Genomic DNA, 24,470 nt, shown 5'->3' on the forward strand with positions numbered 1-24,470 from the left:
TGGATGGAAACTTCGCTATTCCAGACGACACTTTTGAATCTGACATCAAAGGATTTGGAAGTGACAATGACGATGATTTAAAGCACAAATGCTGCCTCAGGAGCCAGATGGTATCGAGAAATGTCATTAATGAGGATGAAGAGGCATAGGAGGTAGATATTAGTGATTCAAAAGCAGCGGAAAGGCCAAATAACGATTCTTTCAATAGTTTTTAGTGGACAAGACATTTGACCTGGCTCAAGTTCAAGGACAGTGAGATTCAGTAACATCTGTCAAGACTAAGTGATTTGTCACCCAGCTTCCCAGTTTTGTGAAATCTGGCACAGGACATTGTACAGTTGAGTGAGTATGTCAAGTGAGGTATCAAAATAATCCTTGAAGTTATTCTATCATTCTGTGTAGTTACTGGAATTTTCTTTTTCATTTTTTTTCTTGATTCATGGTTAAGAACTTTTTCTATTTTGAGTATGGCGTGACATAACTCATAGTGGTTTCATGTTAAGGTAAACACGTCTCTAATTGTACTGAAAATAAAATGCAATTAGCAAGGATCTTAATGCTTTTTGCAGAACCTGATTATGTTAAAAAGGTAAAAACTTATGATGTTTCAAGGGGTTAAACTTTCCATTGCAATTCCTCTGTTTTGCAGGCACATATATCATTTGACATCTCTAAGATAACGTGTTACGTAACTGCAAGTGTTGCACTAAAAATAGAACTGTTAATTCAAATAATTAACTCAAATGAAATGTTTGTTAAACCTACAGGTTATTTTGCAAGTCCTGTGGGGCCAGGTACGGTGTTAGCCCAGGAGAAGAACAGTGAGGGTAAAGCTGTTTGTTAAACCAGCAGGAGCCTTAGCAGTGTAGAAAGGAGGTACAGTTAGACAGAAAAGGAGGCACTGGCACTAGTGTGGGCATGTGAACAGTTCAACCTATACTTGTATGAGTTGCAGACCTTTGACTTGGTGACAGACCTTGAGGCCCTGAAAGAGATTAAAGGATCCCAGCCACCAGCACACATCTAGCACTGGGTGTTGAGGCTGCAACCATATAATTATAAGGTATGCTGCATTGTGTCACAAGATAATACTGCTGACACCCTGTCACGTTTGACAATGCTTCCGGCATCCTTGAAGTATGAACATGTTCAGCTGGTTGCCCTTAAAGCAGTTTCTGTAGCCATCAATATCCAAGAAGTAGAGAGTGCCTCTGCACAGGATGAAGAGCTGCAAGCAGTGTGTAATTTCCCTGCTGGTGGAAACTGGGAGACGGGCCCACGGTCATTCATGATGGTATGTAACAAGCTGACCTTCATTGGTCAAGTTATCCTGCGTGGAACAAGAATTGTGATATCCAAGGTGTTGAGGCAGAGGGTTGTGGAGCTTGTACACAAAGGTCACCATGGGATAGTCAAAATGAAGTGTGGTGGGCAGGGATGGATAAGGATGTGGAGTGTCGAGTCTGTTACAGATGTCAACTAGTTACGAAGAAGACAATCGCTCTGCCAGTGAAAACAACCAGGATGCCAGTGAGGCCATGGTGAGATCTGGCATTGGACTTACTTGGGCCTATACCAACAGGAGAATATTTGTTGGTCCTAGTGGACTAATTCAGCCAATGGGTGGAAGTTGACATAATTAAATCTGCTACTTCTGAGGTGATTATCACATGTTTATATAAACAGTTCTCTAGATATGGAGTACCTAGTACCCTGAGAACAGACAATGGACCCAACCTGGTGTCTGCAGAAATGGAAGAATACTTGAATGAATCTCATTACACAGAAAGAATGCCCTTAAGTGTATTTTGCTGCATATCTTGAAATGAAAATTTCAGTGAGTGAAGCACACATTTTGAGTTCATTTCCAGCGAGTTTTCAACATTTTTCCCGGAAATTTGGAGAGAATGTTGCCTGATAATCAGGCAAAAAAACTTTGTCGGGAAATTTTTATTTGTTGCTTCTTTCAAAAGCTGTGACTACTTTGGTGAAGGGAATGCATGTCTTATCACTATAAAAGTTTAACTACGTGTCAAAAACAAACCAAACAAGTAATCAAAATTTCCCGACACCATTTTTTAGTGAAGAAGACATAGCGATGTTGTTCGCGTCCTTCTGCTCAAATATGACCAGAAACGAACTTGATTAGTGAACCTCTGTACTTTGGGAAATAGGGCGCTATATTCAGAAAACCTTTAGTTAACTTTTTTTATTTTAATGAATATACCTTTGTAATCTACAATTGTTAAGCTTTCAGAAAATGTATACTTTGCTGGGGTTTGCACGAAATTATGGTCATTTGGGGTATACTGATACCTTAATCTCTTAAGGGAGATTTTAGTGAGGATTGTTTTCTTTTACAAGCCGACTGAGCATTCAACATCAGAGCCGCCGCCAAGTTTTATTTGACGCATTGTTGGGTTTCATGTTATCTAATCCTCCCAGAATACAATTTACAAAAGTTATTTGATGTGCTTTTCTTTCTTTGCCCAATTAAGAAACTTCGAATGAAAAAATCCTTGATTGGTTTATGTTTTAACTTGGGGAGCTCTATTATTTTCCTCCATGCAACCATGATATAACCTTGCACATATTTCAAAAGTGGAAATTGCGACAATCGTGACGTTAACTTGCTAAGTTTTTAATTTAGGATAAACAATCATTGCATGAAGCTTAGAAATCGTGTGTATCGTGCTATGACTTTAAAAGTAATCAATCAGGCATAATGTTAGTCCCCTGGGTTGTATTTCTTCTCTTTTAATAAAAGAAAAATGTTTCACTTACATTGGAGAGTTTGGTCTTCAGAAACACGCTGCGTTGTCGGCAGAACATCGTTACGAATAGGTGATGAGTAAGAACAATAGCATGAATATTATGCATACTCAATGACCCCAGAATCTGGGTTACACTCTTAAAGGGGCATGAAGTTGAAGTTGTCATGTATTTAATGAAAAACGTAATTCCATATTATGCCAAGGTTAGCCCATGTCAGTCATCATTCACTGGGAAACTCACCGGTTTGCTCATAGAACACTTTGATTTATTGTGGTCGATTGCGAAAGCAATCAAGAAGCCTCAAAGGCCACAGAATATTCTATATTGTGCGACTACCAGCACAAGACAGTGGAAACGTGTCTGTCCAAAGGAGATGTGTTTTTTCCTGCCCCAACCGGAGCTAGGAAAAGCTTGATATTAGAGCTAACTTAGCATGTTTTTGATTGTCTAAATAGCTGCAATAGTAATCCCATCGTCTTGGTACAAGTGGTTCCGCTGTTTTCGCTTATGAAAGATCAGGTCTTGAACCTAAATTCCTGTGGCATTTCAGTGTCTTACTTAGGAGATTGTTCAGAACAACAATTGCAGAGCATTTTAGTTAAAAAATGTATCGATACGTTCCTCAATTTAAGTCAAGGACTTGCAAAGGTAAGCTGAGACACCAGTTGCAAGTCCCGCTAGTCCTCATTTTTTTGCGTGAAATGCAAACAAAAACCCTTCAAGCAAAACAAGTTGACCTCTTGTGACAAACTCACGACTTTGTTGCTCGTTCGATTGATCACTTCGTGAACTTCACAATGCCACTTTTCGGCGTAAAACCTTGCAGCTCACTTAGCTATTCTACCCTGAAATTCATGAGGTTGACTTGTGGCAAGTTTAGGCATGCTTCCAGTTCAAGAATTCCTGCGGAAGCATCATTGAGACAAGAAATTCATACCACGGAGTAGCCAAGTGTAGTTGAGGTAAATTTTGCTCCGAGTTTTTCACTCAAATTTCCATGCATTTTTGTGCATATTTCAGGCTAAATTGACCCAATCTTTCTAATCTGAGTATCTTTGGAAAGATCTTTTTGTCCTGCAGAACATGAATACAAGTGATGTCAATTTTTGTCGAAGGTGATGACATCAGAAGTGGAACAAAGGCCAATGCTCATGGCGGCCAGTTATGGCTGGCACAGCCATCAGTGGGTTAACTTAGTTAAGATTAGGAGCAAGCTGCTAAGTGGTTGCCTTGGCGTTAGTGTTTATTGGTGTACTTTGTGGTTTGCCAGTGTTTGCTGGGGTTGCATTGCCTTTCGATGATAGTTGTCACGATGTATCCAGTGTGTGCTGGGTCAGCAGTAATTGCAACTTTAGTTCCTAATCTGTTACCTTTCTCTAGTTCAGTCACAGGAATGATTGTTTTTAGTGCATGAAATACACTTTTGTGATGGCAAGGGGGCTTTTGTCCCTGATGGTATTTGGCAGTTCAGTTCCCCTCAATGTCATTTGTATTACGTGCAGTTCACGAAAAAAAGAATCCAGTCAAAACCATTTATGTTTGCGCAAAATTTTTCAGTTTGTGAATGAAAGTCTCAATTAAGTAGCGTTGTTTACGTGATATGATAAGAACAACTACAGACCAATTTCTGTGCTTCCTGTTATCTCTAAAATACTACAGAAACACATATGTGAACACTTGTGCAGTTTCCTTAAGGAGAATGATCTGTTTCACCATCTCAAGTCTGGTTTCACAAACTGTGCGGGGTGACGATCGTCAGCCAGCGTTCATTTGACCAACACATGGATGACCTATGTAAGAAGTTAGCACAGAGAATCGCTGTGTTGTGGAAAATTAGATGCTCAATGCTTCTTGATCAAAGGAAACTTTATTATAACGCAATGATTACGCAGACAACGTTGTATGCCTAAACTGTGTGGACATCCTGCTCTGTAGAAAACATTCAGAAAGTGTTCAGGCTACAGAAATGCGCAGCCCGTGTAATACTGGATGCCAACACAAAAGTGCACAGTGTGAAACTTTTTAAACAATTAGGTTGGGTTCCATTTTACCATAAAGTGAAAATAAATAAGTCAATATTGGTATGTAAATGGATTTTAGGGGAGTGCCCATCTTATCTTACCCTGATGCTTATTAGAAATGCAGACGTGGATCGAAGAACGAGCAGACATGGTCAATTAAACCTTGACTGCCTGCAATTCAAACAGGAGTCTGAGGGTGGAAGGTGTTTCTCAGTATCGACTAGCCGCCTCTTGAACATGATGCCTGCCCATATCAAAAACCAACCTAACCTTAACAGCTTCAAACATCCATTTTTATACATTTTATGGACAGTTATAAGGAATTGGACCATTTTATCATGTAAATTTTTAATTTTTCAATTTTCTTGTTTGAATTGTTAGACTTGATCCAATGCTTCGCTTTTTAATATTTTAGTGTATCTTATATCTCAGTTTTTTTTAGTATAATGGTTGCATATTTGAAAATCAGTTTCTATATTTGTAATTTTTAAAACTTCATCTTTTTTATTCGGTAAATATTTATACGAGGACCGCAGGTTTTTCAGTTATTACTGTTGTGTGCTACCCTCATTAAATAAAGTTGATTATTATTATTGTTATTATTATTATTATTATTATTATTATTATTATTACGGAGTAATACTGTCTTCTTGTTAAAACATGTCTTGGAATCAATGCCAAGATACTCATTTGAAGTGGTTTTCTCTGTCAAAACCAAAGAAATTACCAATGGCTAGTTATGAATGAGAACACTGCTGGAGTTTTGAAATTTGTTTTTGTCGCAGGTAAATGCAATGAGATATTTTTGTTTGTTAGTTTCAAATGGCAACTTGACACGTGTTTTTCATGCACAAGTAATTTCAATTAAAACTGACGAATCAGTGACTCTTGTTCACACAGTCAGAATAAACAAACAAGAAGCCAAGCTAGTGGGCCGTCCAGACTTGATATCAATGTTTGGACATCCCTTTTTTAGTCTGGCATTTTAATATCTTGCATTAATGGAAAAAAAACGAAAATTTTCAGCAGGGATTTTCTGAAGACTTTATGACGGCAAGTTAAACCACAAATTAATTAGATTAGACTTTGAGGTGACACAGTGGTTCTTTCGTTTTGAAACAGATTCCTTGCATAGCTCAAAGAGGTAAACTTATATTTTTCTTTAACTGACTTTTTGTCACCGAAAAGGCTCTCAGGCATTGAGAAGGGTAATGGGATAAGGAAACTTGCCTTGATCAACCAGCGATACCCATGGCACCTTTCAGTATTGTTGTGTACGCTTTTACACTCATGAAGGACAACCCCCCTCAAAACAGCTGTATTCTAAACAATGTCGTAGTTAATGTTTGCATACTTTAGGTTTAAGATAATAGAGGCTATTCATATCCAGTTGGAACAACCTACATTAAACCAACAATTTTACCATGGAATTTAAAGCTTTCTTTATAGTGTCACATTGTCATGTATTGTCTAATTGAAGGTTTTCGTGCAAAAAGGGTGTATATAGCTTTTTGGGCTGATTTTTATCTTTTGCAGGATTGAGTTAATTTTTGGCAGACTGACTTGTTTTGACATGAAAAGCATCGTCGCGTAATTGTTTTTGTTGATTTACACTTCGTTTTTGAGAAATAATGTACAGTATGCAAAACACTCAGTTTTCCAAGGGTATCTTTAGGAGATCTTTTGTTGAATGAAAAACGAAAGAAACCTTTTGTTTTGCTAATGAAGTCACCGAAGCATGGCATTTGCTGCAAGTTTTATTGTTCATATAATTATGCTATTCTCTTACTGTTGCTTCATTAGCGCAAGCGAATAAGGTGCTGAACGGGCCGGATTCGAGTTTGTTTTGTAGGGACCCCGGTTTGATACGAGGCCGGTCAATTTTTTCTGTGGCCTATTTCTCTACTTCTTTCAAAAATGAAAACATCTATTCAAAAAAAAACATCGCTGTCGAAGGTGCTAAAAGTAACTGTTTAAGTTCGCGTCAAGTTGAAATCCTCCTTTGAAGGATTCGCTCCAAAGATGCTGCTTGGAAAACTGAGTTCTTTTGCATACAGCTGTAAGTTCTTTCTCGAAAACGAAGCACAAATCAGCAAAAACAATTATGCAATGATGCTTTTCATGTCAAAACAAGTCAGTCTGCCAAAAATTATCTCGATCCTGCAAAAAATAAAAATCAGCCCAAAAAGCTATATATGCCCTTTTTGCACAAAAGCCTTCAATTGTTCTTGTTACGATTGTCCATTTACACATTCTTAGGCTCACATTGTTGTTTTTCATTGTTTACCTTTGATCCGCTTATTCTCGCTAAGACTTCTGGTATTACATGTGCCTCTCAGTGCCATGTTGTTTTGATCAAAGTTCAGTTGGCACATAAGACAAGTTTAAAACTTGTCTGCTGCCGGGTGTCTTGACAATTTTTGTCACCTTCATAGACAAAAATTTCTTCTTTCTAGACTATCCTGCAAATCACCACAGGCATGAGGGTTGCATACAACACATTGTAATCCATTATATTTATATGTAATTGTCACATTTCTCAATGGTCCTCTATGAATTTTTTCTCATGCAGGCTGCTGCTTGTTGGTTGTACCATGATTTCTGGAGTAGGACTACTACAGGTGCAGTAATAAAAATTTCTACCTTAAATGTTAGTATTTCCTTTATTATAGTGTGTGGTGGTTGACTGGGGCATTGTGTTGTGTTCCTGGGCGAGACACTTTACTCGCACTGTGCTGCTCTCCATCCAGGTGTATATTAGGTAATGGTTAATTTATTTCTGGGCAGTAACCTTGTGATGAGCCAGCATCCCATCTAGGGGGGAGTAGTCACTTCATACTATAGAAACTGGAGGTAGGTGCCAGCCTGATGGGCCCCTTGGCTTGTATGCAGACTTTACCGTTATTATTGTATATGAGATTCAATGATGATTTGAAAAAAGCAAGACACAATTTTAGCCCCGGTTGGGATCTACACAACCAAGAACAAAGTTTGGTCAGCTATCGTCTGTGACTGACCATTGTTTGCAATCCTGTTTTATGCTGTGTAACTTGCTATCTTTTGACCTTTATCAAGATTAACATGTTTATATGGATTATGGTTACTGTATACCTTAAGAGGCGTCTCGTGTCTAAACAAAGTAGCACGTCTGGTTTAAACTGTAGATAAACCTGAATTGTCAAATTTTTCATGACCTCTAAATGTAAGCTTCTAAATCACCTTTTTAAGGCTACAGGTCAAAGGGAATTTGTTCATTTGCCCTCATATTTAGAAAGTAGCTATTATAACTTATTAACCGTGTAGCAACTGCGGTTTTTAAAATAAGAAAAAAAACGCTTTTTGTTGCCTATTTCTGGTGGAAGTGGAAAGAAAATTTAAGAGCTGGTTTTTGTGTCCACTACGCTTGTGTAGCAGTCACTGTTGCCATGGTCTGAGTTTTCCTAAAGTAAGTATTAAGTAACAATGCAATATATTTTGGAGCCAATCTGCACAACAGATATCCACCTTGGGTCTCTTGCAAATGCTTCGTATCAATGATGATAGTTTTGCGGATAGTCATCTATGGCAAACAAAAATCTCGGCTGCCTCCTTTGGTCTCAGCTACTGGAAGTTTTCTTCAAAATTGAGGTGAGTTTTTTAAGATTTTACAACATTTGCTGCTCACAGCTTTCATATTTTGTTTCCAACTGATCGGACAAAAGGTTGTGAGAGGATTTGTCACTTTTAGGTCGATCTAAACAAATTTCTATGGTATTGAGTATTCCAACTTGATTTACCAACACATACTGATTTTAAATAACTTAAATTATAAACAACTCTTGCTGATAAACACTTCATAATTTTGGAAGCACTTTCAGCATTGTATGAGGAAAACCTCTCTGGAGGAATATTGTGCCCCATTGTGGAATTATTGAGCCCCTTTGGAGGAACATTGAGCTCCAATGTGGGATAATGAGCCTCTTTGTAGGAATGTAGAGTTACTATGTTGTGATAATCTAACTACTAAACTTGTAGTGATTGAGGTAGGTGGGTATTGTTTATTTATCCACAGTGTCAATTCACATACAGTGATACATGCTCCTCCATCAAGCCATACTTACTAAACTAATTAAATTATCTAATGTAACTGAATTAACATATAGATTTAGGCCAGCCTAAAAGCGTAGCTCCAGGGCCGGGTTGTTCAGAGCCCGAGTAAGCTAACCCAGGAAAAGGTAGAATTTTGATTTGAGTTTTCAACTTTGCGGTGAGGTTTTCTGTATATTGTTTGGCCTTCTGTTTTGAGTTTTAATAATCACCATATACACAAAACAAAGCAGCAAAAAACATTTGTATAGAAGAAAAAGTTATAATTTGGTTAACTTTTAATCCTGGGTTAGCGTTAACCGCCTTCCGAACAATCCTGCCCTGTTTTCAACAAGTTGATCTGACATGAGCCCGCAATTCAATCGAAAACCAGCACTTGGTCAGCGGTCAACTTCAAAAAATGTGTGACCTCGATGACCTGTAAACTTGAGCCTGCGATATGGTCACATGATACTGGTCAGCGGATACCTTGTTTTGACAGATGTCAATTGATCATAACATTGATGTCCAATATCAAAGAAGTTCATGGTAAAGCAAGGGTGCATATCTCTGTCAACCTATTTGGAGTATGGCCGCCATGTTGCACGACTCTGTCATCGTCACTGTCGCCGTCTCCGTCGCCGTTGTGCATACGTGCCCACAAGCAATACCGCTAGCCATGATAACCATGAGAAAATCAACTCGTGGGTTTCATTTTCTTTCCTATATGAGTATGGGGCTCCGCTTGGCGGCCCTTTGGGCCGCCGGAGCTCCGCTAATAATGTTATCTTGAGAGAATTATACTAAAAACTATAAAAAAACCTTTCCTCTATAATTATAGCTATCGTGATTTAATCGTAATTATATAAAAGATTTAAAAGAGCTAAGAGTGGGCTGTATCTTAGCACTCAAAAGCAAGCTGTTCCAGAGAACAGAACCGCGATATTGAAACTTCTTAAACTACTGGTATGAAAGCTGTGCTGAATCTGTACCAAAGTTCTTGTGAAAGACACGAAACAACTACTCCAGATAACTGTGATATGTTAGATTTTTAAAGCTAAAACCAGTTTAAAGCTGAACTTGATTGCTTTCTGATTGATATCCTAAAACAGCATGATGATTATATTGATATTCCCTTAATCACAGCAGCCTTAAAGAAATACAAATGTTAACATTTTCTGTTTTCTTTGTCTCTCTAGTTGTTTTTTTATGCATTATTTAAGTAACTTTTATTAATTTCTAAATGTAATTGAAATAAAGTACATGTATGTTCAAATGAGTCATCAACTACTACATGTATGTACAGCCTGACTGTCAGAAAGCTTTGTAAAAAATCAAAATTTAATTGACTTTTGCATTCCAAAGGCAGGGAACCATCCAGAATTCCTGAGTGGTGGTGACCGTTTTTTCGAAATGTTGCACACCAATTATATGGTGGTCCGACCTACATTTCATTGGAATATTAGAGCTTTAGGTGTTTGCTCAATGAGGATTATTGAATGCAAAATTGAGGATTCCAGAATAGAATATCTAACAAATTGGTCGCAATAACGTACATGTACATGGTGTGATAATCTCATTATTCAAGCTCTTGCTAAGAAACATACATTGTAATATAGATTTAGTCAAGCCTGAAAGAGGAGCTCCTGTTTGCGAAAACTAACCAGAAAGAAAAAAGAGGGTTTCTTGGATCAGAAAAAAGGATCAAATGTGAGCATGTAATTGTTCAGCATGTGGTTTCACTATCTTTTCCAGTTAAATTTAAACAAACTGATGAGAGATTGTTCAAGGAATATGTACATGTAGGAAGAAACGTCAAAAACGTGCCAGGGGTTAATTTGCACCAAAATTTTGCCTTTGCTTGTACTCCCTGCTTCTCCCCCAAAGTGATAACCTGGCTTGAGCCTGCAATCCAGTGGAAAAAAAAGCAGTCCCTGGTCAGTGGTTGATGAGCTCTAAACCTGCACCTGTGATGTAGTCACGTGATACTGGTCAGTGGATAGCTTGTTTTGACAGCTGCAATTAACTGTAACATGGATGCCCAAAATTAAGGACACACTACCTGTTGTCTGTGGCGTCCCTCAAGGCAGTCCCTTCAGCACCACAGAATTGCAGCGTCCAGAGCTATGTGGACGACACTAAGCTAGTTATATCCTTCAAAATGAAAGATACTGTAAACGCCTTTGCTGACTTAAGAGTTGATTTGCATAGAATAGGCCAATGGTGTTCCAACAACCATTTATTGTTGAACCCAAGCAAAACTAAACTCATGGTGTTTGGCAGCAGGCAAATGCATTCCAGACTGGACACTCCCAGCCTCACCTTCATGGGAAGAGAACTCGTACCGGAGCACACCGCTAAAGATCTTGGGGTGATTTTGGACAAGAACCTGACCTATGACGAACACATTACCAAAACTGTCTCCTCCTGTATGTCTTATCTCGGTCAAATAAGCCGCACAAAGCATGTTTTTGACAAATGCACCCTACTAACTATTATAAATACTTTAGTTTTTAGTAAACTTTTTTATTGTTCGAACGTGTGGGCGAATACATCAAAAAGTAATATAAATAAATTACAAGGTATTCAGAATTTTGCCGCTCGAATTGCGACCAGTACACACAAATATGATCACATCACACCAGTTTTAAAAGAGCTTAAATGGCTACCAGTCGCGACTCAGTTATATTTCAGGAGCGCTATCATGGCCTACAAATGTCTAACATCTCGCGTGCCGGAGTATCTGTCTTCCCAGTTCAGTAAGCGAGGAGAAATAAGCGGACGTGCCACAAGAAGTTCACAAATGCTGAACATTCCTCTTTTTAAGTCTGCCAGTGGTCAGAGAACGTTCTACTACAGAACAGTCAGTATCTGGAACTCCATGGATAGCTCTCTAAAAACTCTCGAGAAAGTATCTGCTTTTAAGTTTTATCTTAAACGTAAACTTATCAAGGATTTTGTAGATTCCTAATTCTAGTTAATTAATTTTAAGTCTGAATATTATCTTAGAGTTTTTAAGTAGTTTTAAATTATTATTGTATTGTCTTTGAAAAGCCTCTAAAGGGAAAGTCAATAAAGTATGTATGTATGTATGTATGTATGTATGTATGTATGTATGTATGTATGTATGTATGTATGTATGTATGTAGTGTACTCCGGGCTCTTTTGTTCAATACCTATGTAAATGACTTACCAGCTGTTAGTGAGAGACATTATTCATAATGATTTATATTTAATCCCTAACTGGTGTTTTGACAATCTTCCTCTGCTCAACCCTGAAAAGACAAGCTCATGGCCTTTGGCAGCCGCCCGATGATTCGCAGATTATCCGATTTCAAGCTTTCTCTGCTCAGAAAGTACCTAGTGCCATCAGAGTCCATCAAAGATCTCAATATAACTTTTGACCCCACTCTGATTGGATAAACACATCTCAGTGACAGTTTCATCTTGCATGGGTAAATTAGCTCAGATTAATTGAGCAAAGCACACATTTAACCCCAACCTATTAGTGACCATCATAAATGCGCTTGTTTTTAGTGGATTGTACCACTCTTCAGTCTGGTCTAACACCTCCACCCATAATGTGCAAAAACTACAACTCATCCAGAACTTCGCTGCTTGGATTATTGCTGGTGCAAGGAAATTTGAACACATAACTCCATCACTCAAAAACTTGGGGTGGCTGCACGTAAAAACGCAGCTTCATTTCTTTGCATTTATGTGTATGACGGGCTGTGCCCCGACTTACCTGACGTCAAAGTTTGTAACAAGAGGACAGATATCTGACTGCAAAACAAGAAACTCACGACAACTTGACATTCCTTTATGTAAAATGCGGGTGGTCAGAGGACATATTTCAATACCGGATAGTAAACTTATGGAATTCATTAGATAAAGATTTAAAACTGTGCAAAGGTTCAGTAAACTTTACGAAAAATCTTAAAGCAAAGATGCTTGACGAGGTTTTGAAACAACGAAATAGTGTTACACTGTTTAATTCGTTTTATTTTTATTATATTTTTTATTGTATTTTTATTGTATTTACATGCTACTGTTCACTGAAAAACCCATTTTTGGGAGTGTGCAATAAAGTTTCATTCATTTCATTCATACCTCAGTTTGTGAGATCTTTACCTTTTTATAAAGCCTGAAGAAAGCAACAGATACACTTTTTTGCAGAACTTCCCCATAGAGGTCATTATGGGAAGTGCACTCTTTCCTCTGGGGCTGGGCTTAAGCTTGGGAAATTTGTTAACTAGAAAAGCAAAATGATGTTTCAAATTGGTTAGCATTTTCAGAGAAATATAGAATACTGTCAAGAGGTTTGAATAAGACTTTTGGTGGAAAATCTGGGTAACTTTATGGTGACATTAGATTTTTAACTGTTCCTGTGATTAACATTTCGCAAATGGAAAGTGCAAGCGTTAGCTTTGTCCGGTTTTGCCAGTACAGTAAATACAGTTATTGTGTTACTGCTATTTGGCTAGTGCTGCTTCATATAACTATTTTCTATGGATAATTTTGAGGTAATTTACTTTCAGTAAATTTCTCTGCACAGTTTTAAGCTTCCTTATAAGCAGCTTCTTGTTTAATCCTACTCTGTAATTTTGTACTACAATTAAAAATGGCAAAACGCAGACACATGTTTTAGTGCTTTGGGTCTGGAAACTGTGAAAAACAAACTCGCCTTGACTTCTAACTTTCAAAAGGTGATTTGGACTCATTAAGAGTGAATTCTTCTAATTAGCAGACATAGCACGTCAGAAGTCGAAAAATCGATTTTTCTGTCTTTTCGTCCACAATTAGCCCTTAGGTAGATATGAAACGTGATATAGTTTTTTGGAGCTCGAAGCGCTTTAAATTCGAGAAAATCGAGGAAAATGATTTCCGCCTTGACGGTCGCCAAAATGGCTGATGACAAAGGCTTAAAATTAGTAATCTAAACTTAATTTGAGTTCGCGTGTAAAGGAAAACCAAAACTTATCGATACTTTTTCTACAAAGACAAAGTATTCCGCTGTCCAAAACAGGTTAGAACGTGACTTGAGCGCCATTTGAGAATAAACACACAATTTTTAAAAAAATCCCTTTCCGTTACTAGGTCAAATTCCTAATTTATGAATAAAATTCAGAGATATTTTTCGACATGTGCCATAACTCCAAATTCCTTGAAACTTCACCTTTGGAACAATTTTATGTTGTTGTGAGACATGTATTAAAATCAGCTAGGGTTATTCTTCAAGTGCTTTTTGAGGCCCAGCTGAAAAACCCCGATTTTACCTAAAACGTCACGAAACGTAAACAATGGACTTCTGCGTGTTGGTCTGAGGGCAAGCGGGTATAGGCATTTAAAGTCCTTGTATTAGTTTCTTGTACTGAACACTTTTATGTAGTTGTAAGACATGTATCAAAATCAGCTTGGGTTATTCTTCGAGTTGTTTTTAACGCGCCACTGAAATAACCGGATTTTAATGAAAGCATCTGTGGCGTGACAGGCATGACAATAGTCATGTGATTAGCTAGTCATATGTACCTTGGCACCTCATGGCGCAGTAGTTGTTGTAGACGAAAACCCGAACTGGACATAAATAGTTTTAGTGTCCAACACCAAGCTGGTGAGTAAACAGTCGACTGAAGAGGCCGCCATCTTGTTTTTGCGTGATGTCTGATACTGAAGAAACGGCACCTGTGGCCGCTGCTCCTTTCATGCTGCCTCCGGCGAATTTGCCGCCCCCAAAACCGCTAGTAGTGGATGACAACCTGGCTACTAATTGGAAACAGTGGATATGAAATTGTGGCGGGAATTTACAAGCAAGCTGATCTTGTTCGAGTGTCAACATTGCTATCGGTCATCGGAGAAGATGCTGTCAAAGCATTTGATACGTTTGTTTGGAGCGAAGGCCAGAAGGGAGACAGTATTAAGGATGTGTTAACCAAATTTGACGAATATTGCAAACCCTGCACTCAGGTAATCTATGAACGCTATCGTTTCAATAATCGTAAACAAGAGGCAGGCGAAAGTATAAGTGCATACGTGACCGAGTTGTGTGTGATTGCCAAGAACTGTGCTCATGACGAAATGCAAAGCCACAGAGCAGAGCAGTTAGCGATTAAAGACAACTGCTAGCGGAACAGAGGAGACAGTTGGCACGGTTAAAACAGAAAACAAGAACGATCAAGGACTGAACTCAAGAAAGCAACCACAATGCCAATTCTGTGGTTATCATCATGCAAATTGCCGATGCCCTGCCTATGGGCAAACCTGCCGAAAATGCAGACAAAAGAACCACTTTCAGTCAAAGTGTTGATCAAGCACCCCACACATGAACACTGTAGAAGAAGTAACTGAAGAAGTCTTTCGTATAAGTCAAGTTGGGAGCGGCTTGGGTGGCAAGCAAAGGACTCAAAATCAGGTGACATTCCAATGGATGAGATGGTAGCCAGTGACGTCATCACCCCGTTAACTGAACCAACCAAGTTGGTCTCCAGTATGTCGGTCGTTGTCAAACCCAACAAGTTGTGCACATGCCTTGACCCTCGCGATTTGAACAAAGCCATCCTGTTGAGAGCATTACCAAATGCCCACAGTGGAGGAAGTTGCGACCCAACTTTCACAAGCAAAGAAGTTCACTGTTGTAGACGCCAAAGATGGTTTCTGGCAGAAACATCTTGACACTGAGTCCAATTGCAAAATCACGTTCAATACACCATTTGGGCAGTATCGATAGAACAGGATGCCATTTGGTATTTGTTCAGCACCTGAAGTGTGGCAACGCACCATGCACGAGTTTGTGGAGGATCTGAAAGTAGTGGAAGTGATAGCAGAAGACTTCCTGATTGCTGGATTTGGCAGTACCGACAAAGAAGTAAACAACAGTCTCGAGAGACATGAGCGCGCTTTTCTTGAGAAATGCTGCTTGTGGAACCTGAAGTTGAATCGTGCCAAAGTGAAACAGCACCAGTCAAGTGTGAAATTCATGAGTCACCTACTTACTTCTCAGGGCCTAAGACCTGACCCTGAGAAAATTCAGGCCATATTGCAGATGCCTGAACCGGAGGATGTCACTGCGCTGAAGTGATTCCTGGGGATGGTGACCTATCTTGAAAAGTTTATGCCTCACCTATCAGAGATGACAGAGCCACTCAGACACCTAGAAGACAAGAATGTGGAGTGGCAGTGGTTGCCACAACACTCCCTCGCAATGAACACAATCAAGAAGTTCCTGACAGAGGCACCTGTTCTTCGCTATTATGATGTAAGCAAGCCAATCATCGTCCAATGTGAGCCAGTCTGGCTTAGGAGCTGTATTGCTGCAAGATGGCCAGCCTGTTTGTTATGCTTCCTGAGCCCTTACTGACACAGAATCCCGTTACGCACAAATTGAGAAAGAGATGCTTGCCATCACCTGGTCGTGTGACAAGTTCGACCAATACCTCTACGGACGAGACATAGTCACCATTGAGACTGACCATGAAACATTGAAGTCAGTATTCAAAAAAGAAATTCACAAGTCACCCAAGCGCCTGCAGCGAATGTGTCTGGCCCTACAAAAGTACAACCTTGAAGTACAATACAAGAAAGGACCACTCATGCATATAGCAGAGCATTGAGTCGTGCATATCTGAAGACCACCGATGGAGCGCAGATGGAGTTCTGTGAGATTCGTGCTCTGAGACAGTTGATCATGAAGAGCATATTCCAGTAGAACCCCCGAAATGAGATGTTTTCCGTGAACAAATTGCTGCAGATGCTGATATCCAGGAACTTATCCGCATTATCAAGCAAGGGTGGCCTGACAAGAAAAAGTGCCCCTCTGCTGTCCTACTGTATTATGATGAGCAAAGCGAGTTGATAGAGTCGCAGGGTCTAGTTTTCCGTGGTGAACAGCTTGTAGTACCCCTGTCACTTCGAAAGGACATGTTAAATCAGCTTCACATTAGTCACATTGGCATTGGAGGATGTATTCGTCGTGCTTGTGAAATATTGTATTGGCCAAGAATGAGTGCTGAAATAAGAGACTTTGTTTCACGTTGTACAATCTGCCAAACATACCGTCCAGCACAGGCCCGCGAGGAGCTTCAACCAAATGAACTTCCTTCGCGCCCTTGGCAGAAAATTGGTGCTGATCTGTTTGTCATTGGGCAGCAGACACTCCTGATTATGGTGGACTACTGGTCCAATTTCTTTGAAGTAGTTGAGATTCACAGGAAGACCGCACAAGCTGTAATTACTCAATTCAAGGTGCAGTGTGCCCGCCATGGCATTCCTGAAGTGCTGATCAGCGATAATGGTCCTGAATTTGACAACCAGGAGTTCAAGAATTTCTCCACTGATTGGCAGTTTGAGCACCGAACTTCAAGTCCAAGATATCCACAAGTGAATGGAAAAGTGGAAAATGCTGTGAAAACCTGCAAAGGACTGCTCTTGAAAGCGAAGGCAGACAAATGAGACTTATTATTGGCGATCCTCGCTTAGCACAACACCCCAAGTGAGGGATTCAGCACCTCACCAGTTCAAAGGCTGATGGCTCGGCGCACGTGCACTTTGCTGCCAACTGCTGAAAAGTTACTCCAGCCAAACAGTGACTTGAAGACCACAGCGAGAAGCCTAGCAGCTAGGAAAAGATTGCAGTGCAAGCAGTACAACAGAGGCACAAAGAACCTCATTCCCCTGAAGGTGGGTGAGGCAATCCGAATGAAACTACCTGGGGAGCAGAAATGGAGCTTCGGTTGCTGCTCACCTCTTCTTGGCTGACGCTCATATGAAGGTCAGGTAGATGGACGGCGCTTCCGCAGAAACCGCCGCCAGCTGCGCTCCACCCTCGAGCCATCACCAGTACCAAGTAGCAACAATGAAGAGCCGCCTCAGACTGAGAACAAAAGCAGGTCACCACATCAGCCTGAGAATGAAAGCAGATCACCTGTTGTGCCAGAGCCTGTACCAGACCAGTGCCAAACCCCCTCTCTCCCTGTGATTCAGAAGAATGACACATTGTTCCCAGCACACTCTGTCCCAGACAGTACAGAACCAGTCGCGGCACTCCTACCTAGACGTTCCGGGCAAACCAGACGTACCCCTACCTGGCTGGAGGATTATGACTTATGTTGAACACTTGAACATTGAATTGAACTTGCCTCTATTCTTTTTTTGTTGTTGCTTTTAATGTTGTAAGGGAAAGGGATGTGGCGTGACATGCGTGACGACAGTCATGTGATTAGCTAGTCACGTGTACCTTGGCACCTTGTGGCACAGCAGTTGTTGTAGACCAAAACCCGAACTGGACATTAAAAGTTTTGTTGTAGTTTCAGCCCGTAGCTCTGTCATTTTATTGTCATTCCAACTCAACAGCATCAGCAAGAAGTAAACATTAGACTGCGTGCGTGTTTTTCTGAGGCCAAGAGAGTCCGCTGAAGTAAAGTGGTTTAACTTCTTTTATTATCATATTTTCGTTCTGCAGGTCAATATGCTTCTTTTAAAGTAAAATAAAATGATAACATGAGTTTATTCATGCACTCAAGAGTACATTTACTGACAAGGAATATTTCAATCTTTTTACGTTAATTAGATTACTGACAAACGGAAAATGTGTAGATTTCAGTCACGGCACCGCAATTCTAAACAGTTCAACCTGTTTAACTGTGTACATGCATACGTAACGTTACAGAGTTGCATTTACTTCAGTTGAATATGGAAAACGGGACTGCAAAGTAAATGCAAACAGGCGCTTATTTTCCAACCTTGTAATGTAGAATGTGTCCATTTAAAAGTGGGAAGGTAGAACGGGGTATACTAACCTGCGCCGACAAAAGCAACATTGATCACAAGCAATCCACTGGCAATCCTGACATAGCAGTCTTAGGATTTTCATTCTATTCTTCTCTCCTTCGTGACTTCTTCATGGAATGGTTACCATGTTGGATAGCGGCAAATTGGTGTCACCCAACCTGTCTTTTCCTATCACTGCCAAATAGGATTCGCTGACCTCTGACTTTCCTTTACAATCTTGTTCATCAGTTTATGCGCTGATAATGGAAGAATAACTGACCAGAGTCCACCCGCATTGCTAAGCAATTCTTCTTATCCAAAAAACAACAGTTCATATTTTTTGAACATCCCAGAGGAGAAACGACAGAAACTTCTGTCGTCCGACCTTCAATCTGCTGTATATATGACCTGTCACGCCTTCCGAAAGCAAATGAAGTGTTAGCAAAAGTTTCAAAACTAATTTAGGGTAGAGCTTCAATCATTATATGGTTGCAGTATGTTTTACACGACGGCAAAAGAAAAAAAATGCAATACATGCACGTCTAAACTCCACAGAATTCTCTTGGGAAAATTCAACCTACTTACTGGGTAAAATTAATTAGCTTAATTAAATGGATTTGGCGTGCTTAAATATTCTATCCTGCAGTCCAGCTAACTATTGCAAGCGGGTCCTTTTAGTGAGTCATGGATTGCCAATCGCAGAAAGTCGAAACAAAGTGACAACAGAAGTAAAAAAACTTTGCATTGGCGGAAAATATTTCTGACCGAACTTTTAATTGGAATTCGCGAGACCTATTGTACTCCGATTTGTTTTTTTGTTAACTAAACTATACAATGTATATTGACAAAAGTACAAAAGACTATCGGAAACACGTTTTACTTCGGAAATAAACGGCCACCCTTTTGTAAAACAACCCACTCTGTAGGACATAGTAAATTCCACGGCCGGGAATGAAACTGTGACTTGCAAACAAAATAAACAATGAAACTTAAGATTTCTTTACCAAATTTAACCTGTATATCTGGTCCTAAAATGACTTTGAAATACCTTTGTGCAAAGGAACTTGATAGGTTATAGAAAACGCAACTGTTTTAAGCTTTAATTCAGTAAATATCTCCTTTAGTGACTAGTTATCTTAAATTAATTATTGGACGGCCACGTAGTAAAAAGTTTTTGACTTCCTGTTTCGTCTTGGTGTGAAATCGACATCTCGTCACAAATGTCGGGCATTCGAAAACAAACTCGGATTAAATAAAGTTACTTTAGCGTTGAGATTGAACTGTTTTACCATTATATTATAGGTGCAAGCAAACAATTTGCTTATTAGTACAAAGAACTCATAATAAAAGGACTTAAATGCTTGTACCCGCTTGTCCTCAGACCAACACACGTAAGTCCATTGTTTACTTTTCGTGATGTTTTAGGTAAAATTGGGGTTTTTCAGCCGGGCCTCAACAAGCACTCGAAGAATAAACCAAGCTGATTTTAATACATGTTTTACAACAGCATAAAAGTGTTCCAAAGGCGAAGTTTCCAAAGGACTGATGTATTAAGCATTGTACAGTCTAAAAAAGTGTAGTCAAAATGATTATTTTTTGCCAATCAAGCCACCTTAAGGTATACAGTAGCCTGAATATGGTATTGATTATGGCTAAGATATGTAAGGTTTGTGCACATGCTAATAAATGGGTCATAAATTAATATGAATGTTGTAGGTTACCCAAGGTTGTCCTCATTTGTCAACTCTGGACATTGGCTACTGCTATAGAATTTTAAATCATGGCACACTGTCAGTGGGAGTGAGTGCTTTTCCTCCAAATCTGACAGAATTGACTCTACATGGAGTGCAGATGTCCACAGATTTACTTATTGGCCTTGTGGACAAACTAGCTTACATCAAAAGATTGACTCTGTGTGGCATGAAAGCTGTTGATGATGATTCTTTAGAGCAAGTAAGTTTTTATATTATTAAGTGCCTTTGTGGATTGGGGACAATCCCTTTCTAATTGTGTTAGGCAAACAATGGTCACTAAATCAGAAGTTAAAGTAAATTAAAGGTTTCTTAATCAATTGAACAATATGCTACAGCTGGTATATGAATGAGATTTAGGGCCCTTATAGGAATCTTTATCAGTTAGATTCCCACTGAGAGGCATGTCATATTTGTCAAAAATAAATTGCTTTAAGAATACTGTCTGAAAGGTCCTCATGAAATAGTAATAGTTTTTTTTCAACTTCATAGGCAAACTCTCCTGGACCATTTCATTCTCAGTTACAAAAGGAAAATGTTGGATATTGTGCACAAAATTGACATTCTTCCTGATTTGTATTTTTTGAGTGGGCATCTCTGTAACTTGACAAGTGACAGTTTTTTCTTTCCAGATTTGTTTAGCAGCAGGACGGACCTTGACGTCTTTAGACCTAAGTGGTTGTGCTAGTTTGACAGACACTGGTCTGTCAGCCATCAGCAAACACTGTCAAGCCATTGAATCTCTTAAAGTTTCTTTCTGCCCTAATATTTCTGGCAAGAGCTTGAAACCACTGTTCATCTGCCCAAGGAGAGGCCGAGACTTCAAAGCATTCGTGGCTAATGGATGTAAAATGGTGAGTTTTCAAAGCATTTCAAAAATAATTTAGTAAGATGAGTAGATCTCACTAAGAGCTAACTCATAATAACTTTGAGAAAGAGAACAACAGTTACGCAATGTTAATTTGTGTAATTGCAGCCGTTTTACCTGTTTTGTGAAAATTTTGAAGAGCTTTCCGTCGAAAATTAGTTGTACATGTAGTTGATTGGTATGCAACAAAGGTGGTTGTATATGGTTGTATAATTCGATCCATCGATAGCTTTGTCATCGGTTTTTAACCGACACTTTGCCAAAAATTACATGCAAGGGTGTCACTCGAGAAGTGCGTTTCTTCCGCGAAGAATTATTGCTATTTTTAAGTTGGAAAATATTTGTTTTCCAAGTTGTAGTGTTGGAATGATTTCACTGCTTCACTCCTGCACTCCCTCACACCCTCCCTCACTCCCTCACTCCTTCACTCCCTCACTCCCTCACTCCTTCACTTCCCGTTAGACATTTGGAAAGCACTGTTCAAGAAAGGATCCGGCGCGCACTTGTAGACCCGACTTGTGTACTAGAGTGATCAGCAGAAATCAAGCCTGAAAACAGAAATTATTATTAGGGAGCTTAAGCAAACCATGACGACGACGGCAACAAGAACATCACTAAACAAAAGGTTTAATGAGCAAAACAATAGCTGTGCACGTGCGTTATACATTTTTGTACATTTCTTTGCCGTCCTCTGCAAAACAAGAACGTGAAATGATCAAGTTCTACGTCGTCTACGAAACGTGGACGACGACGGCTAGTTTTTCGCATTTCCATTTGGGACTATACGCCGTCGTTGCATATTTAACCCGAGCAAGTTTTTAGAGCCATTGGCATACTGAACAGAGCTAGACATTTTGCGAATTTTGCTTGTAAAATATGAATTCATTTTTTACTAGGCGTCGTCCTCGGCGTTGTCGTCGTCGTTGCTTAAGCTCCTTAATATTTCCTCGAGTGCACGGCCCTAAAGGATACTTTGACAGCTAAAAATGGTGATGTTACGTCATCAACACCCTAAGCGAAACCAGAATCCTTGACAATGAAGAAGAAATGGAAAAATAATCAGTAGTTACCACAAGGACTCGAACTCCCAATGTCCGCATGTCAAGCCAGCAGTTATCACACTGCGCTACTTGTACATCAGTTGCTGGAGGGCAAAAATATTAATGATTTATTTACGTACCGCAGGCTCAAGTGTTTGGTTCAGTCTATACCTCACTTTTGACCAAACAAAATGATCTTGCCATTTTTGAATACAGCACAAGGAAGACATGTACAGATACTTTAATGTAGAATGTGTAGGGAGGCCTGAGTAACAAACGGTTTCTTAACGTTGAACTTTTTCATTTTGCAAATATCACAACACACCCCTGAATGGAAAAAGGATTTATGGGCTTGTTCGAAAGCTAGACTGCCCTCACATCACAAGTAGTTCCTTAATGAACAATGCCTCATAACACCCTTTCATAATTTATTTTCCAAGTTCAGTGGCTCGCAGCCACTTCGATTATTTTTATAATTACTTTTACGTTTATTGCTTGAACATTTTCATTTTCCTGTTAAAAAGCAAACCATCCCTTAGTAGCTGGGAGGAAAAAAAAAGCAGCGCTTACCAGGATTCGCACCGATGACCCTCCATCCAAGTTATGACCCTCAGACTGAAACCTTACCACTGTGCCACACTGTAATTTTGGCTTTTCATCAGGGAATACAGCTATTAATTCATCACAGTCTGGTTGAAACCGCTGATTGATTGATGATTACCGCAGGCTTAAATGGTTCGTGAAGTGAGTACTACAAATTCAAATGGTTGTTGTTTTCTGCTGGAAATCACTCAATATGCTCACCAAATGACTTGTTTTACTGGCCATGTCATCTATTTATGGATATTTCGGATGCTGGACAGGTTTTAATCCTGACTCTCCGCTGAGCTCAGGCGATCGCTTGGTGTGTACTCGTGCTTGTAAAAGTCATCTGACTACAAAGTGCATGGCTTGTTTCAAAAACCTTAGCTATTCGCCATTTTGATCAGTTGGAAGCGTGCTCTTGTGTGAGTAGTTTCTATCCATTGATTCAACGTTTTTTTAGTGCAATGAAGGAATGAATATGTTTGTAATGACGCAAGTCCTAATAAGGACAGAAGCATCGATCTTATCAGAATCGCCCTCGACTCGATTGGGTAATTCTAAAGGAAAGGAGACTTAGAATAAATGTGGATTTGGTCTCATTTGAAAGAAATTAAGTTCATTATGGTTATATTTGTAAAGTATTGTGTACATAACACATTCAGAGTTTTGTTAGAACTCATTGCAGTTGTAACGATTAAAACAGCTCAAGTGTTCCACCTAAATAAACTTAAAGATTATCTGTAAATTACTGATTATTGTTCAATTTATGCTGTGTCACGCAAACCTTAGCCGCCTACTTTTTGGAATGAACCTGCTACTCAAAAACCAACTGACAACCCTGTGGGACTCAGTTATTGATGTTGTTATGCATTTAAAAAGCAAAACATCTTGACACTACATGTATAAGTTCACTTGACATGTGCAAACGGTGCCCAGCTCAGGGAGTTAAAAATCTGTCTCACATAGGACAAGGCACAACATGCTGCACAAAATAGGGCTTAACTGAGAGATTGTTGTTGTGTTTTGTCCCACAGGGACTAAGAGCTAAATAAATCATTACTATTAGAGGATAAATTAAGTAAGTAAACAGTGTTCTGCCCTAAATTTCCCACTTAAAATTTATAACGACTTTTCTACCTTCTCACTTCTAGCAATTCACCTCCCAGATACTGACATGTAAAAACAACACTCCAACTGAATGGAATAAAACTAAGCATAAGACCACAAGTATGCACTGCAGGCCAATTTTTGAAGCGGTGATGCGGTGAATAAAAATCCCAACTTGCGGTGTTGTGGTGATGTGAAACCCTTCGGTGTGTGATGTTTGTGTTTTTCATGCTACGGTGTTCGGTAAAATAAAGTTATTTGCGGTGCTGTGGTTTCTTTTTTGACCTTTTTCAGATCTAAATTTAGCATCCAAACTTCGTTAATCCGTGCTAGTTTATGACAAGGACGTACCATTGTTTTTAACAAAATACAGACCAACTCTGTCTAGTTAAACTTCAATATGCTTCAGGTACCAATCCAAAGCTGTTTTCGTTAATACATAACTTGACAAGTAACTTTACCTCTGCCACGATGCACCTGGAGCTGGACTGAA

At 39.4% G+C, this 24,470-nt stretch overlaps 1 protein-coding gene across 2 annotated transcripts in view; it reads left to right on the forward strand.

The window, feature by feature from the left end:
- LOC145479979 (uncharacterized) overlaps window positions 1-24,470 on the forward strand; it is a 94,661-nt gene that overhangs the window by 50,280 nt on the left and 19,911 nt on the right. For both annotated transcript variants that reach the window (XR_014048491.1, XM_081458468.1), the window contains exons 4-6: window positions 7,369-7,417; window positions 20,343-20,579; window positions 21,010-21,231. Coding sequence is in view for 1 of the 2 variants with exons in the window: in XM_081458468.1 (XP_081314594.1) it covers window positions 7,369-7,417; window positions 20,343-20,579; window positions 21,010-21,231 (508 nt within the window). In the remaining variant the exon portion in view is untranslated. The remainder of the gene's footprint in view (window positions 1-7,368; window positions 7,418-20,342; window positions 20,580-21,009; window positions 21,232-24,470) is intronic.

The sequence above is a fragment of the Orbicella franksi genome, chromosome 2 (assembly GCF_964199315.1).
Source record: "Orbicella franksi chromosome 2, jaOrbFran1.1, whole genome shotgun sequence".
Classification (NCBI taxonomy): Eukaryota; Metazoa; Cnidaria; class Anthozoa; order Scleractinia; family Merulinidae; genus Orbicella; species Orbicella franksi.